Below are 18,850 nucleotides of genomic sequence, written 5' to 3' on the forward strand. Positions count from 1 at the left end.
TGTGACTGGTTCTATCTGAAGAGCTCGCCATCGAATAAACCTTGTGCTTTATCGACTAAGTCATCGTCAACCAGAGTCATAGAGCAAAATGTGAGTTGCTGACTAATTCACAAAAGGTTGTTACTGCTGTTTTGCAGGATAGCGTTAGCTTTTTGCAGATACATTGAGGCCTACAAGGAACTGATAACTGTTGTTGTTAATGGTGTTTTGAGGAACTCCGACACTGATTGAGTAGACTCCATACCGATCACTCTTCCTGATGCATGAAAAAGGAGAAAGTGGTGTCGTCAATGACATGTTTTTCCACTCTGGCTCATGAGTAGCAGCTATCGCGGCCCCTTCTGTTGCTGCATTGCTACTCAGGTCTTACTGCAGCAGCAGGGGCATGTCGATGGAGCACTCACAGTAGCCGATAGTTGGCTACTTGGAAACATGGTAACCGAGGCTACCACAACGAGCCATAACATGCTCGTATGTTCCTGATGTTTCGGACATTGGACCTGCTTCATTAAGGATTTGTAACATAGCAGATTAATATGCAGTCCCCTCGCGATATTCTATGAGTATAGAGAACTCCATGTTCTATGTTATGTGCAAACTTGCTTTAACGTTACATCCCATCCTCCCAGACCCCACCTGTGGGATCACACTAGGTATGTTGTCGTATTGATTTTATCGTGTTCCCGCTGCTAGTTGGATTACACTAGGTATGCTGTTGTTGGCAACCTTGTTTATTCGTCTTATCTGCTGCAGCATCAGACATCAGTAAGAGTTTCAGATTCATGTTTTGCAAATTTAAAACATTCCATTATGTTTTTGTTTCTTCTAACTAGCTAAGTTGCTCGGACTCTTCACCTTTGATGCCGCACCCATATCGGATTTTCCAAAAATCAGACACGCACCCATTGACATTTTTCAAGATTCTGAGCAACATAGCTTCTGAGTTTATTTTCTGCTTTTGTATCTTTTGGTAGGTAGGGTTTCTCAAAGAATGTTGTGTTTATTGTTAGTCTGCTAATATAATCAGTCTGAATTTTTTTTGTTTCCCACTCGGTGTCCGATACCTGCATTGAAGCCTCGCCTAATCTGGATCGTGCACTGCAGGGCTCATTCTGGAGGTGACGCTTTGAACAGAATTTTCTCCATATCCAGAGCTCAAATCGGAAATCTCTTAGTTCCACCACTACGCCACAACCCATGTTGATAATCAGTCTGAACTTTTAATAAGCTTCGATCAATTTTAGAAAATGTGCATAAAATATTTAATTTTGCGGAACGAACATGCATTCGCGTGCCCCATAAATTTGATTGAAAATTCTCCCTTGGATAGCAGGTAATCTTGAAATAGTCGAGTTGCACGCAACTTGACATAAAGTCTATTGGACCGAAATGTCTGCGATCGAGACGCACCTATGTCAAATTAAAGTGTCTAATTGGTCACTAAATAAATTCAAGTGTTGGAAGTGATACCAAGTTGAATGTATGTATATGTATTTTGCCTGTTTTGAATATTATGTACTCCCTTTGTTTCAAATTGATTGACATGTTATAAAGTTGAAGAAAATAAAAAACATGACGCGGAATTTAAGAAAATAAGATGGTCACATACTTCAACGTGGTATCATAACCCGCATATGTGTTCCCTGAACAACTTTTAAGTTTTTAAATCAGATAAAAATGGTCACACACTTTTTCGCTCAATACTACCTTCTTCTGAGCACTCACTTGTCGACGAATGGATGCTATTGTTATTATCAAACAACAGAGAGATTGTTCTCGATAGACCCTCGGCTCTAGGAAAACGTTAACAGGAGGACAATTTTTGAAAATTGCAAAGAAATTGATGTAGTTTCAGTCATGCATCTCCAGAATCAGAAATAACATACAAATCATGATCATGAAAATAAGCCAGGTGAATGCTATATGGTATAATGCTTCTTATAGACCTACAAAATTCCCCGGCAGCCTGATGTACTAAAACTCCTGCTATGCGAAGGGTCCGCTGAAGGGCCCAACCACAAGGGTCTATATGCAGAACATCATGGGCATGCTAGTTGTCTCAGACTAGGGGTAGCGGGATCCCAATCATCTCACCAAACCCCTTGACGTTAACCTATAAATAACCAACTCACACCATTGTGTGCAAGACCAGAAATGACTAGCTTCTACGCCATATATCAACATTTTATGGTTTCGAGGGTCAGCCATTAACAAAAGACCTTTCCTCGGAGTGGATATGTGGAAGTACGCTATGATCTTAGATACATGCAAATTTGAATAAACATTTCGAGAAAAGAACTTGTAGACAGATAGCTACTACAAGACACAAGCTTTGTCGATCACCAACCTTAGATGATAGAATGCACATGTAAGCAGACATCGTGGGCGTGCTAGTTACCTCCGGGGTTCTAATGCCACGACAAATAAGTTGCCTCGGCTTAACTAGATACACGCCACGACCATGAAAGCCACAGCCAGAAAGAACCACAATCCACCAACAGTAAGACAAGCGACACCAAGAAAACCATATAGCCAGAAAGAACCACAACCCACCAACAGTAAAGATAAGCGACACCAAGAAAATCATATAGCCAGAAAGAACCACAATCCGCCAACAGTAAGATAAGCACCACAATCCGCCTTCAGTAATATAAGCGACACCAAGAAAATCATCCAGCAAGAAAGAACCAGAATACGCCAACACTAAGATAAGCAACACAAAGAAAATCATTCTTTCCATCAATCCAGCTAGTTGTGAAAGCACAAGCTTTCTTCTTGCCCTCAAAAATCATATGTATTGTGTATTTATGACAAGAATGACCGTGTCCATCAAGCAATTACTTCCGCTAGACATATGTAAAGTTGAATAAACACTCGAACAAAAGAAATAAGTACTTCGTCACACAACAATTGTCAAAAGAGTACTTCATTACATATCATTGTTTCCTACCAAATGAGTCTTAAAATTATATGCAGAAAGTTTCATAAAGAACTTTTACACAAACGGTTAATAAAAGACACAAGCTTTGTCCCTCACCGAACTAGATGCCAAAATGCTTGAGCCAACAGACTTCATCTGCATGCTAGTTGCCTCCTGGGTTGCGGTTCCACGACAAATAAGTTGGATCTCCAAGCTGCCTTGGCTTAACAAGATACACGACTGTGAAGGCCATAGCCAAAAAGAAGCACAATCCACCAACAGTAAGATAAGCAATACCAAGAAAATCATTCTTCCCACCAATCCAGCGAGTCGTCGAAAGCACAAGCTTCTTCTTTCCATCAAAACTATACGTATTGTAATTGTTCTTCAACGTCACGTTTATAACATCACCCGCTATCAAATCCACCTCAATCTTCCCATACAACTTCCTAAACGTCGGAAGTGCAGCAGTCCTCATCCAAACAATCAAATCCTCTTGCTTATCCAACGACACATTCTCGTCCAGCTTCCCACCTCCAATCAACGGCCCCTTCTGAAAATTCGATGGAAAAACATCCTTCCCAAACTTATGATCCCTATCACTCTTCCACGCTATTCCTTTCTTATTCACAACCAACGACGTATTCGCATTCCCACCACGATTACTCGTAAAACTATACGTATCATTAAACAAACTCCAAGCAATCAATCCACAAGGCACAATTGGTTGACCATTCGCACGATCCTCGGGTTCACAAGACCCTACATCAGCCCTCTTACTACTACTCCTCAACTGTTGATCACTTCTACTTTTCACATACCTCCTATGATTCTGATAATAATTCTCAAGCTGATAATAAACATATATAGGTTGCTTCATTTTCTTAGGCACAATTAAACTCCTAACACATGTTTTATCAAGATTACCAGTAATATAATCCACTCCACTTATATTTTTTGGGACACATACAGAATCATAACGATCAATAATTTCAACAACATCACGAGAAGCTAAAAGGGAAACAACACCAATAGGAATAAACACAATACCAACAATCAAGAAAACAGAAATCACCCATTTTGGAGTAAGTATTGGTTTGCAAGCAGGTAACTCTTGTTGAGTGAATCTTGAATACTTGGGTCTGTTTGAATTACGTCTGATTGAAGTAGTCTCATCAGATCCAACAACCACAGTTGATGAAGATGATGGGTTCATTTTTTGCTACACAAATTCTACTAAAATTCTTGAAAACCCTAAATTTTTTTTGGATTAATTTTTGGGGAAAATGGAAAGGAAGTGAAATTGGGGAAATGGGTATTAGGAATCCATGGATCTTGATGGAATTTATGGTGATTTTAGCTGGAATTTTACTCGTTTTTGGGTTATTTATTCAAGAGTGGATGGTTTGACTTTGAAAAGTAGTAAAACGACGACGACTTGATCCTCTAGAAAGAAAAGAGAGGGCGAAGATTACAAGGAAGGTTCAATTCATTGTGCTTGGACCATTAGGTAGGATGGGGTGGGTCCAGTCGCGGAGTCGAGATTTTTATTAAGTGCGTTCAAAAGTTGTACATGCGAACTAATCGAACGAAGTTCAATATCTAGTATATTTATATAGTGTAATTTTTCGTTGGAGGAATTCAGATGAACCACTTAGTATATGTTAGCTATGCTCCTGCGTGGATGGGTTGCGAAAAGATTTTTCTGTTTTCGATTATTAGGTGGGATAGTGGTGAGAAGTGGAGGAGTCAAAAAATTTCATTAAGTGCGTACAAAAGTTGTACATATGAACTAATCGAATGGAGTTCAATATTTAATATATCTGCATAGTGTAATTTTTTGTTGAAGGGGTTCAGATGAACCACCTAGTTAGTATATGTTAGCTCCGCCCCTGCATGGATGGGTTGCGAAAAGATTTTTCTGTTTTTGATTATTAGGTAGGATGGGGGTGAGAAGTGGCGGAAGGGAGATTTTTGTTAAGGACATTAAAAAGTTGTACATACGAATTAATCGAAGGAGGTTTGATATATACTGTATTTATATAGCATATTTTTTCGTCGAAAGAGGTTTGAATGAACCTCTTGATTAGTATATGCCAGCTCCGCCCCTGCCTGGGTGGTTTGTCGAAAAAATTTTCTTTTTTCGATTATTGTGGTGTTCGAAACAGCTTTCGCATATCTTAATTAAAAATTAATGGGATACATGTCAACTCTCATCAGTCACCAGCAATAGATAATGGTGGAGTTGCATGCATGTAATTAAGGGATGTCTATTGATACTCCTTCATAAAAAAAATTACACTATTTCTACCTTGCTACTTAGTGTAGTTTTTTTATGAAGGAGTATCGATCGACATCCCTTAATTACATGCAACTCCACCACTGTCTGTTGCTGGTGACCTGATGAGAGGTGACATATATATAATACGTATTTTCACTCCTTGATTTTTCATAAATTTAACTTTTTATACTCTGATATCTCTTAGTGAAAATTTTGATTTCATCACAAATAACAAATATGAGATAACTCATATTTTTTCTCCACATATGGTAAATACTTCATCAGTATAAAATGTTAAGAATAGTAGGTATAACTAAATTTTTATCTACAACATATTTAGGGGTTGTTTGATTTGTGAGGATTTTTATATAAAAGGATAGTAATTTTGATGGATGAAGTAATTAGTGTCCACATAGGATTTAGGAAATGGTTACATTTTAAAGTATGTAATTAAATATTAATGGTTGATTTCAAATTAGGCAAAAACAAATTTATTACTATATCTAAGCTCTTTTTTTATATTGGTATAACAAATTTATCTAAATTCGGATGTGTGCTATTAGATAGTTTTTTCAGCGTTAAGCGTGTAGTCATTTCACATTGAAGCGACTGATCGAGTTTTTGACCTATAAAAAAATTCTATTAGAAGAAGAGCGAGCATTCAGATAATCAGACAAGTGATCCAAGAAATCGTTTATCTTCTTTAATTTTCTTTGAGTTTCTACGAGGCTCTCGATCTTCCTCTTACTTGAATTTTCTACTCCTTTTAGCAATATTGTCCAAACTTGTATTCGCTTCCTCTCTTGGAGAGTTAATTGAAAGGAAATGAACTTGATTGTCTTATCTTTAAATCCTATTTTATAAATTATTATGTTAATCAAAATAATGTTTTTTCGATAAACATTGGATTAGTATGATTAGATTTTGATACGTTTATTAACTTCATAAATTTGTCGGGGGTCTATCGGAAACAGTCTCTCTACTTCTTCGGAGGTAGCGGTATGGACTGCGTACATCTTACCCTCCCCAAACCCCACTTTGTGGGAACACATTGGGTTTGTTGTTGTTGTATTAACTTCATAAATTTATGTTGGAGGATTGTATAGTTGAAATTCAATTTTTTTTTGTATTGTCAATAATTTTATAATATCTGGCAAAAAAGTTTAGTTTGAAATTTACAACTTCAATCATGAAAATCTATAGTAAATACTAAAGCAACTAAACTTGTAAATACACTGCAGCACGACTTAGACGGAAATACTAAAATTGGTTGTCCGTACACTTGTCCTCCTCAGATCGGTTTAAGTTCAAAAATAGCTTTCATAAGCGATGATTTTCATTTTTTCATAGATAGTTTAGAGTATTATCTTGCGATCGTCTTGTTTCCTGTATTTGCTAGTTGTGTGTTATTACATTTTGTTGCGTGGTTTTATGTTTTTTGTTTGTTATACTGTTATCTGTCCTGAGCCGGTGGTCTATCAGAAACGACCTCTATACTTCATCTGAGGTAATGGTATAGTGATACAAGTGGGACTATGAAGATCAACGTGTGTACAAGTGCATCAAAATATCACCCTAGGAAGTTCAATGTTGAGACGTGAGAAGGATCAAAGACACACCAAAGCCGCCCTATTTGCTCATTTATTACACTAGAGGGACTCCCCCTTTTCATTAAGAGTTTTTTGGTCATTTCATCTTTTATGTAATAAGGAGATTATATATAGTTTAGTATTAGGGATTTTCATGACTTAGTTGATTATTGTCGTAAGTCTTGACATTTGAAACACCAAAGTCCTCTCTCTACTTGAGGCAAACCGATACTTGTAACTAGGGTAGCAATTCAAGGGTGGAATCTCTTGTAATTGCTTGTTTTGAGAAACCTTGGCGCTTGAGTGGTGGAATATTCTCTTGTGTCATCGTAAGAGTTAGGTGATCGTGTGTGGAGGTGTTAGGGGTCTTAGAGTTTTATGTACTCTTTGGTTACTAGGATTTACACCACCTTTGTCTAACTATCCATCCTATTACTTTTGTTTTCATTTTGTAGTAGTTGTGTCTAGGGCTGTGCAAAAAACGAATCGACCGATAAACCGAACCGATAAAAATGTTATTGGGTTATTGGTATTGGGTTATCGGGTTAATGGTTTTTTATTGGTTTTATAAAAAATTTATTGGGTAAACGGCTCGGTATCGGTTTTAGCTTATTGGGTTATCGGTTAAACCGATAATCCAATAAGAATACACTAAGTTATTGTTTTATCTCTATTTATGTTATATATTTAAATATCTCTCTATAGATAGATAGATAGATAGATAGATAGATAGATAGATAGATAGATATAGATATAGATATGTGTATGTATATATGCACTACTAATTCATAATCAGTGATTCACAAAGTATTAACCTATTCAGGGCAACAAGGGTACAATATAAAGTTCGGCTATTATCGTAATAAAAAACTTGAAGCATTTATAGCTTCCAACAATTAGGATTCAATTTTTTTCCTAACTAACATTCAGTTCAAGTTTGAAGATTCTTGTAAACTAAAATGTTTTGCGTAGGTTTTGACGGTAATTGAGATTTCATTTTTTTATGTTAGTTGTTACTATTTCTATTTTACAAGTATTTTCTTATTGGTTAAACCAAAAATCGAACCGTTAAGGACCAAAAACCGCTAAACCGAAATCGATAAGAAAATATCTTATTGGTTGATTATCGGTTTTACATATTTAAAAATCGAGAACCGATAAATCGAACCAATAACACGTAAAATCGAACCGAACCGATCAATGCACACCCCTAGTTGTGTCTTGTCTTCTTGTAATAGTTGGTTGGTGTTATTGTAAACTTAATGTTCATCACATTAATGTAGTGTTGTTGCTATTTTGGTGTGGTTATACACATTATTATCTCTCCATTGTTGAAGCATTCTCGAATTTTCTTTTCATTCTTGTGTTGTTATTCTTGGCCGAGACTTAGTTCCTTGGGCTCTCGATTTGTGGTGTGTTTTGTGATGTTTTTGGAGGCTATTTTGTGTCTTCTTGGGGTTGTAAGATATCATATAGACTGCATACACATTACCCTTGTCAGACCCTACTTTGTGGGAATACACTGAGTATGTTATCGCGTTGTTGTTGTTGACCCCGTTTAACAGAAATTAGAAATAGGCTTCGCCTTTAGAAAACTCGCTAAGCAAAAGCTTTTGTTACCCATCGAGCATAAGTTCTGAACGTAAAGATACAATTTTAGGACATTTTAAGTAGGGGTGGGCATGGTATGGTATATACCGAATACCATTTCGAAACCAAAATTTTTTATACCGTGGTCTGGATGTTATGGTATTTGGTAAGAGTTTTAAATTATTTTGGTATTTGGTATGGTATTTGGTATTTATGCAATAAATACCGAAATACCGTATATCGCACCAAAGTTTCTAATAATATATAAAACTTATGTCTATTATATTTAAGATTATTAAATATATTTATATATCATCCATTAGCCAATTAAATATAAAAGTAATTTTTATTTAGAAATAATTATTTTGGGAAACTTATTATTTAGGAGTACTATGTTTAAGTTTAGGTAACGTTGTTCAGAGTTTGCATCTTGAACTACTCAATCATGATTGAAATGTTTTTTTTTGCGTAATTGATTAATAAAGGTAGTTGTTAGTCTTATATGATTGAGACGTTTTTAAAGTTTAAAGTTATAGTTTTTTTTATATGAATATATGTAAGTCGAAATCAAATAAAGTATGGTTATCGAATTACCATACCATCAAATACCGAACCATACCGAACTAATTTGGTATGATAACGATATTGTTCTTTTAGATACCGAAAAGCGAAGTTACCATACTGAATTTTAAAATACCGTACCATACCCACCCTTAATTTTAAGAAAGTTAACTTGTTCAATTACCACAAGCTCTGCTTTATAGACAGAAATTAGAACTTATACACGATGGGGTGACAAAAATTCTTCTCAATCGATTTCCTTCAACTTAAGGTCATTCCTTAAAGATTTTGTTATCCAGAGACAGAAATTCAAGACCAGATACTTTGAGAGACACTAAGTCGTTTGATTGAGAAAGAGTTACCTGGAATAATTAATTCCGTGATTAGTTTTCCCATCATGTATATGAGATAATTTATTCCATCACTATGGTGTAAATGGTGGAATAAATAATCTCGGTACTAACTAATTCCTCATACCAAACATGTGATAAAATAATCATTCATTCTATTTATCTCTTATAACTCTCACCAAACGAACGTAATTTCCATCGATATGTGTGCATTTGGACCAATATGGGCTAATCCCATAATTGAACTACATGGGCCTACTAATGAATCACACTCATATTTGGCAAGCCCAGCCCAAATAAGAACCAATCTAGAACCTAGCCCATTAGTATATAACTCCTTAATTCCCTCCATACACCAACTAGGGTTTCATAATCAACACTCAACAGCAGCCGCCTTTGCAGTAATCTCCCAGCAGCTACAACAACTACAATGGGTACGTATACTCAATCTCCATTTTTTGAGTTAGCTATGATGAATTTGAACATGAAATATAGTGTAAAAACAGCTTAATTATGATAAATATTCGAATTTATGTATAGCAACTGATGATTTACGTGAATCGGAATTTTGAATGTATTTGTCATTATCTTTCTGATAATATTTTCTCAAGTTTTTAGTGATTAAATTAATTTATATGCTTAAAAATGGTACAATTATGTAAATCGCTGGAACATAAATAGAGCACAAATTATTCATTTAGTGAATTGATTTATCGGGTTGTTGATATTTCCTTACAAAAAAAAAGTTTTAGCTAGATGAATTTGAACTCGGAAATGTAGTGTAAAAATAGTTTAGTTATGATAAATCTTCGATTTTATATATAGCAACTGATGATTTGTGTGAATCGGAATTTTGAATGTATTTTTCATTATTTTTTCTGATGATATTTTGTCCAGTTTTTAGTGATTGTATAATTCGTATGCTTGAAAATAGTTCAATTATGATAAATTGTTGAACAAAAATAGAGAAAAGATTGTTCATTTAGTGAGTTATAGTTGATTGTTTGATCGAGTTGTTGATATTTCCTTACAAAAATTTTTTTTTTAGCTAGATGAATTTGAACTTGGAAATATAGCGTAAAAATAGTTTAATTATGATAAATCTTCGAATTTATATATAGCAACTGATGATTTAGGTGAATCGCAATTTTGAGTGTATTTTTCATTAATTTTTATGATAATATTTTGTCCAGTTTTTAGTGAGTAAATTAATTATATGCTTAAAAATAGTACAATTATGATAAATCGTCGAACATAATAGAGCAGAGATTATTCATTTAGTGAGTTATAGTTGGTTGATTGATCGAGTTGTTCATTTAGTCCAAATATGTGATTTCCTTGCAAAAAAAAGTTTTAGCTAGATGGATTTGAACTTAAAATAAGTGTGCATATAAAATCGCACTTTTGAATCAATTTTCACTATTTTTTGATAATGATTCCCCCAATCCTTAGTGATTTATGCAACTAAAAATAGTTTAGTTATGACATCTAAGGGTGTGGCCTAGTGGTTCAATAAAGTTGGGTTGAGCACTATGAGGTCTTAGGTTCAACTTCCAATAGAAACAAACATTAGGTGGTTTCTTCCCATCTGTTCTCGTCTTGGTGGACAGAGTTAGCTGATACCTTATGCTGGTGGGAGGTGGCAGGTATCCCATGGAATTAGTCGAGGTGCGGGCAAGCTTTCCCCGGTACCATGATTATCAAATTAAATAATAGTCTAGTTATGGTCAATGAGATGGGTTGAGAATTGTGAGGTCTTAGGTTCAAATCGCAACGGAGACAAAAAAACTGGCTCATTTCTTGTCATCAGTCATGTTGTTGGTGGGAGGTGGCATGTATCTCGCGGAATTAGTTGAGGTGCGTGAAAGGTGGCCTAAACACCAGGTATCAAAAAAAGTTAAAACTATGATAAATATCTGAGCATAAATAGAGGGATAGATGATTCATTTAATCTATTGTAGTGTTCTCAATTTAAGCTCTAGTTGATAGTCTGGTTGGATGATGTCTCCAGTTTTGTTGCTTATGTGTAGAAATTATTTAATTATGATGAATCTGAATGTAACAGAGGGGAATTTATTTGGAGGTTTCATATAGTTGAAATTGTGATTAATTTGGAAGTGAGGGGTAGTTGATTGATTGGTTGATTTTACTTCGTAAATCTGATGTTGTTTTGGTGAAAATGCAGCGAGAATCAAGGTTCATGAACTGAGGAGCAAATCGAAGACTGAACTATTGGCTCAGTTGAAGGATCTGAAGGCCGAGCTTGCCCTTCTTCGTGTTGCAAAGGTCACTGGTGGTGCTCCTAACAAGCTCTCCAAAATGTATGTGTGCTGTGTTTCTCTTTTATATGATTGATTAGAATATTTGTTTAGATTTAGATGATTTCGGTTTAGATGTATTGCAAGTAATTAGTTTGATGCCGAAAGCATACATTTTTAAGCTATGTTACTCGGACTCTTCAAAAATATCATCGGGCATGTGTCGGATCCTTCAAAAGTAGTGCATTGTTGGAGGATCCGACACGGGTGCGGCAATATTGTTGGAGAGTTCGAGCAACTTAGTTTTTAAGTTTTAACGAGCTCCATGGCTAATACTATCGTTCTATATATAGTTGGATCCATCAAATTATTAATTGCTAATTACTTTTCAAGTATTATTTTAGCATTCTTTTTCCACTAGACCTAGATAGTCAGTCAAGCAACTTCAAGCTAAGTTGCTCGGACTCTCCAATGATATTGCCGCACCCGTGTCGGATCCTTCGAACTTACACTATTTTTGGAGAATCTGACACGCCCCGTAGACATATTTGAAGAGTTCGAACAACTTAGACTTCAAGTAAATTATCTTGAGGCATTGCTACAAACCTTGTAATACAAAAGTGAAGCAACTAGTATGTTATTAATGGTTTGCTACTGTTGGTGATCTTTGAAACGGTGGTGATTATTCTCGTGGCACGGAAGAAAAACTTTGTTGGAGGTGTCTTTCTTTGTGTTGACTAAACGATAGAATGAATGTTAAAAGACAAATGTGTCTGTTATTGTTTATTCGAGTGTTGTTTGACTTTGTTTATAATTTTGATTACGACCTGATTATCTTCATTGTGGATGCAGCAAGGTGGTAAAAAGACAAATGTGTCTGTTATTGTTTATTCGAGTGTTGTTTGACTTTGTTTATAATTTTGATTACGACCTGATTATCTTCATTGTGGATGCAGCAAGGTGGTAAGGTTGTCTATTGCACAGGTTTTGACTGTAATTTCACAGAAGCAAAAAGCTGCTCTTCGTGAAGTTTACAAGAACAAGAAATACCTGCCTCTCGATTTGCGTCCCAAGAAAACTAGGGCCATCCGCAAACGTTTGACTAAGCACCAGGTACCCTTGCTTTTACCCTTCAACAAGTGTTTATGCACTTCGAACCATTGAACTTCTGGGCTCGCTCTCTTGCAATGCATATGCTACTCTTGGTTCTATATACAGCTTTCTTTATTTATCCCAATAGTACGAAACCAGTACTATTTGATGAGTCGAGTACTCTTTCCTTACTACTATTTTTTCAAATATTTTAAAATAGAGATAGATATTACATCCAGATCCTAACAACTTTTTACAACAGATGACCTTCTCTTTTTAAACAATTAGGGGTCGTTTGGTTGGAAAACAAGTTCTCCCCGGGGTTAGTTATCCCCCCCTCAAGGAGGGATAAGAAAAACACTACAATCCTGGGATAATTAATCCCGGGATGAGTTATCCCATGCATTTGGTCCCAACCAAACATGGGATTAGCTTCTCTTCTAAATTAATCCCGTGATTAGTTATCCTTACCCCTCCTACCAAACGACCCCTAAATGTCTACGGTGGAGGTATTAGTTTAGTGTATGCGGATTCTGGATTACCAGAGGCTTTACGTTTTCACTTAGTTTGTGTAATTTTCTTCAAGGTCTCCTGCATGATCTTTTCTTCTCTTTCCTAGCAATGTCTTGTCGATACCTAACTACTAGAGTTAAAATAGCAAAGTCAGTGGCATTAACGTATCCTCTTGTTCTGTACAGGCGTCGTTGAAGACGGAGAGAGAGAAGAAGAAGGAGATGTACTTCCCTTTGAGAAAGTACGCGATCAAAGTGTAGGATAGGAGATCTCGACTTTGCTGGAGATTTTGATGAACTATTTTATCATGCAAATTTTGTTTAGTTTTCTTTCATTTGGTGCTTATGACATTATTAACATGATTGATATGGAGCTTTATTTGTTCCAAATATCAAGTGTTTTGCCTTTTTTATGCTATGAGAAGTACCTTGATTTAATGCAGTTTGGTGCGAGGTATAAGGTATAAATAGTCCTGAGATAAAATGGACTATTTTATCCCATGTTGGGTATGAGGTATTAGTTAGTACCGGGATTATTTATTTCATCATTTACATCATTGTGGTGGGATTAGTTATCCCATATACCATCATCATTGTGGTGGGATAAGTTATCCCATGTACCACCATTTACCATCATTGTGGTGGGATAATTTATCTCATATACACAGTGGGATAACGAATCTCGAAACAACTCTTTTCCAACCAAACGACCCCTTAAATAATTGTTTACTAGTAGTTGTTTCTTGGAAACAATATGCATTTGTCCAAGTTGTGAGGAAACATTGTTTGAAGTGGTTTATGCAACAATGTTATTCATTCATGCTCGTGTTTTTTCTTTGATAGTCGTGTTGTTTGGTTCAGATGGTTGGTGATTGTTGATTTAACGCTCTCTTTAAGAATATAGTATTTATTAGGAGCTTATTTTATCAAATTAGTTTTATTAATTATACTGAAGGAGAGTCTTGGAGTAACTGATAAAGTTACTGCCATGTGATCAGGAGGTCATGAGTTCAAGTTTTGGAAACAGCCTTTGGCAGAAATGCAAGGTAAGGCTGCGTACGATACACCTTTGTGGTGGAGTCCTTCTCTGGATATCGCGCATAGCGGTAGCTTTAGTACATCCGGCTGTCCTTTTTTTTAGTTTTATTAATTATACTCTAAAAATATAAATTTGAGTATATATATATTTTATCTAGTTATTTAATAATAGAGGTGGAATTGAAAAAACACACTAATAATATTATTTCATAAATGGAACAGGTAAATTGAAACAAATAATTTTTAGCATGAAGTGAACTAAAACAAAACGGATGGAGTATTTGTTACATCTCCTCAGCACATGAGTCGTGATGGTTCTCGGCCCATTTCACTGACGATTGAACTAATAAACGGATGGAGTATTTGTTGCCTCTTCTTAGCACATGAGTCGTGATGGTTCTCGACTCATTTCATTGACCATTTAACTGTACCATTAGGTGTATTCGTGTCTTTGTTTTGTCTAAGGAAATTAGGTGCCAAATTAAGATTAATAATCCTTTTTTTTTTTTCTTGTTTTCTCATCATTCGGTGTTCGGTATTCATATTGGAGTTCATCTAAATCTGGATTCAATCGATGGATGAAGCGCTCCCAAACAAAAGTGGGTTCATACGCAGGGAAACTCAAACTCGAACTCGAAACATCTGGTTAAAGATGAAGTACTTGTCACTCCACTACAACCCTAATCGTTAGTTAACACATGTCAATAGCATTAACAAACCAAATCTACTTATCATAACTTAGTCATAGATTTGATGTCAATTAACTACTGGCAAAAAGCCTTTTAGTGACCATCAACATGCCATCTTTCTAAAGTTTTTTTATAGTAATAAAAGTTGTGATATTTGAGAGTAATGACAGAAATGCAGTTGACTAATTCTGTATTATACGTGCAACCCTCAAGATTTCTCTTCTAACATTATTCAAGAATTATTTGAATTGGTCAATAACATTTTTTATGCAATGGTCAAGAAAAAATATTCTAACATATAGTATTATATATTAGAGCAATTATATGAGGATAATAAGATGTGAGCTAATTAGTAAACTAACTTGTGTTATTTAACTTAATAAATAACAAGTTCGTTTTGTTAACCAAGTTAATATAGACATGCTTACATGTATCCATATGATTATTCACTAAAATAATGCAAGCATATATTTTTCATTCCCGTAGGGGCATGGTCAAGTGGTTGGGAGGTGACCTGAGATTGAATTTAGTCTCTGTCTGTTGCTCATCCATGAGCTCGCGGCGTTGGGTTTGCCACTTTGCCTAGGGTAGTTTACATCTCCGACGTGGTTTGCGAGCTATTGCACAGTAAGCAGATTACCACAAAGTACCTACCGGAAGGGCAGAGGTTGTGGGTTTCCTCGAGGGTTTCAAAAAAAAAAAAAAAGCAACGACGACAATAATAATAATATATTCAATGTAATACTACAAGTGGGGTTTAAAGGGTGAGCAGGGGCGGAGCCAGCCTTTGGCTAGGGGGTTCATCCAATCTCTCTTCGATGGAAAAATATAACATTTAAACATGATTAATAGGAGTATTATTTATTATGTATCTATATTAGGTGTTGAACCCCTTCGACTAGATTTTCTTCAAATATTAAGCCCCTTAGTATCCACCTGGCCTATGCAGACTTTATCTCTACGTTTGTGAAGTACATAAATTGTTTCTCATGGACACTCGACTCAAGAAAAATTTGTTTTAGGACATGTTTGGCAAAAAAAAATAAAAAGTACATGTTTGGCTAAAAAAAAAAAAATGCATAAATAAATAATTACCATGAAATATTGAAGAAAGAAAATTACAAATGCAAAAGGTTACCTAAATTAACTAAGGTACTTACATATGTAGAGTAATGTATTTTTGCTCAAACGTCAAAATCAAATTTCAAATCATAAATTACCTACATATTATTGAAATATGATGTAAAGAAAATGATACTTGTCAAATTTAGATTGCATTATACTCCATGAAATAGCCTATTCTGTTTTCAATGACGATAGTGTTTGAATCAGTTTGCGTACGTGCAATTTTTGTTTACTAAAATAGGTATCTAATAGTTCTGCTTATTAATATATGTATCGAATAACTTTGATTGTGTTTGGACCAAATATCGAATAACTCAAGTGATGTTTACTCTAAATATTAAATAATTCTGGTGTTGTTTGTCCATCTTCATGCACAACCTCTACCCACCCAATATATATACAAGATAACTCAACACACTCAGTGGCGGACCCAAGATTTAGAGATCGTGGGTGCTCAAAAGGTTTGAACAGTTATGCTTACTAGTATATGTATTGAGTAACTTTGATTGTGTTTGAACCAGATATCGAATAACTTAGATGATGTCTAGATAAATTAGGTGACGTTTGTCGAGCTTTGTATACTAGATAATTTAGGTGTCAAATAGTTATGCTTACTATTTGGGTCAGATATCGAATAACTCAGGTGATGTTTACTTTAAATATCGGATAATTCTAGTGTTGTTTGTCTAGCTTCGTGCACAACCTCTACCCACCCAACACACATACAAGATAACTCAACACACCCAGTGGCGGACCCAAGATTTAGAGATCATGGGTGCTCGAAAGGTTTGAACAGTTATGCTTACTAGTATATGTATCAAGTAACTTTGATTGTGTTTGGACCAGATATCGAATAACTCAGGTGATGTTTAGTCTAAAAATCAGATAATTTTGGTGACGTTTGTCGGGCTTTGTGCATGATATTAGATAATTTAGGTGTCAAATAGTTATGGTTACTAGTACATGTGTTGAGTAACTTTTTGTGTTTGGATCATATATCGAATAACTCATGTGATATTTATTCTAAATATCGGATAATTCTGGTGATGTTTGTCCAGCTTCATGCACAACTTCTACCCACCCAACACATATACAAGATAACTCGGCACACTCAGTGTCGGACTCAGGATTTAGGGATCGTGGGTGTTCGAAAGGTTTGAACACATATATTGACGCCCAAAGCTTCAAGGTTCCGGCTATAAACTAAAGCACTCACCTATCATCTTCGTTCACTGGGTGCTATTCTAAACCTTATATCTTTTATATATATATATATATTTAGTCTGTGTCAAATTTAACGGATGTCCGAGCACCAAAAGATAGGCTATAGGTCTGCCCCTGAACACACCAACACCAAAAGTGTCACGATTTTCTTCATTTTATTGACCGCTATGTCACACCCTCGAAAATGAAATAATTTTTTCCTTGAAATAAATTTCAACATTAGAAATTATTAGCTAGGAAAAAATAATAGCTTTAATAGAAAAAATAATACCAATTATCCTCCTGAACTATAGTCAAAAAGGCTATGACACCCCTCAACTTAAAGGGGGTCTAATTACCCCTTGAACTAACTAAAAGTGTAATTTTGACACCCTTAGTGCCTACGTGGCACATATATGGCACAACACACTGAAGTGTCCACGTAGGCACACGTGTGTGCCACGTAGACACTAAGGATGTCAAAATTATACTTTTAATTAGTTCAGGGGTAATAGGACCCCATTTAAGTTGAGGTATGTTATAGCCTTTTTGGGTATAATTCAGGAGGATAATTGGGTATTTTCTCTTAATAGAATAAGCAATTTGACTGTAATTTCCCATTGGAGGTCATTTTAATGAACTGAAAGTCTTTTTATTTTTAAAGGTGCATTATATTCCATATAAATTATTCAGTCAACATGAACTATTTATTCAAACATAATAATTTCTATTTTATGGAAAAAAATTACAAGATGGGCAATTAAAGCAATAGAAAAAAAAACTCATTTTATCTAGAGGACAATAATTTTCAACTAAAACAAATATATGATCATTTGCACTTTGCAATTATTTTGTGTTGATCTTTAATTTATATCTTTCATAATAAATAATTTCTTCAATTACCATATTATTTTATCGTAATTTTTTTTATTTTTTTTTAACTATACATTGATTTTTGTACTTCTATTTTTATATCTTTGAGGTAGGGGTATGATCTGCATATAATTTATCCTAATTTTTTGTATCACACTTTATGGGATCACATTAAATATATATATTTATATATGTGGGACATATATTTATATTTTTGTATTATAATATCTCCAAATTATATTCGGATATGATTTGAGTTTCTAAAGAACTTATGTTCCACTATGTCCTAGTATGTCTTTGATAGTTAAAAGACAAAAATAAAGAAAAATAATTTATTCAAAGGACAAAATGTGTAATTTTCTGAAGAATATATGTAATACCAACCCCCATCCAACACCTTCCAGGTTGGTTCCTTAGTCAAATTAATAAATTATCTTTGAAGAATAGGAAAATAAAAAATAAAATAAATTGGAGATATTTCATAATTCTATTTGAATAATATAATATGTGAAAATAGGACTTCAACAAAATATTCTGCTGAAAAAATGTGGAAGCATCTAATGGAAAATTAAGAGGTGACTTGGCAGGGAAAAAAATGGGATGACGTAGGCGATTTCAGAATTTAAATTTTATAATTTTTACATTTTATATCAAATTAATATATATAATAATTATAGGGTTCTTCGTTAAATATATATATATAGTTATTCGATGAATTTCTTAAAACATACACAACAATAATTATTGTGTGCCCTATTCAAAGAAAATA

The 18,850-nt window shown here is 34.8% G+C and overlaps 3 protein-coding genes across 3 annotated transcripts in view; 2 read left to right on the forward strand and 1 right to left on the reverse strand.

Moving 5' to 3' along the window:
* LOC107871333 (F-box/FBD/LRR-repeat protein At1g13570) overlaps positions 1 to 1,042 on the forward strand; it is a 21,329-nt gene extending 20,287 nt beyond the window's left edge. Inside the window, exon 2 of the mRNA XM_047412814.1 lies at positions 138 to 1,042. Coding sequence (XP_047268770.1) covers positions 138 to 167 — 30 coding nt within the window. The 3' untranslated portion in view covers positions 168 to 1,042. The remainder of the gene's footprint in view (positions 1 to 137) is intronic.
* Positions 1,043 to 2,881: 1,839 nt separating this feature from the next.
* On the reverse strand, positions 2,882 to 4,433 carry LOC107871335 (ALA-interacting subunit 1). The gene has a single exon (XM_016718240.2). The coding sequence runs from the start codon at positions 4,134 to 4,136 to the stop codon at positions 3,084 to 3,086; it is 1,053 nt and encodes a 350-aa protein (XP_016573726.1). The 5' UTR covers positions 4,137 to 4,433; the 3' UTR covers positions 2,882 to 3,083.
* Positions 4,434 to 9,605: 5,172 nt separating this feature from the next.
* Positions 9,606 to 13,595, forward strand: LOC107871336 (60S ribosomal protein L35). Its single transcript, XM_016718241.2, has 4 exons — positions 9,606 to 9,725; positions 11,477 to 11,612; positions 12,506 to 12,662; positions 13,340 to 13,595. Exons 1-4 carry the CDS (start codon positions 9,722 to 9,724, stop codon positions 13,412 to 13,414), a joined length of 372 nt encoding a protein of 123 aa, XP_016573727.1. The 5' UTR covers positions 9,606 to 9,721; the 3' UTR covers positions 13,415 to 13,595.
* The last annotated feature ends 5,255 nt before the right edge of the window (positions 13,596 to 18,850 follow it).

This window comes from Capsicum annuum, chromosome 5 (genome assembly GCF_002878395.1).
Source record: "Capsicum annuum cultivar UCD-10X-F1 chromosome 5, UCD10Xv1.1, whole genome shotgun sequence".
NCBI lineage: Eukaryota > Viridiplantae > Streptophyta > Magnoliopsida > Solanales > Solanaceae > Capsicum > Capsicum annuum.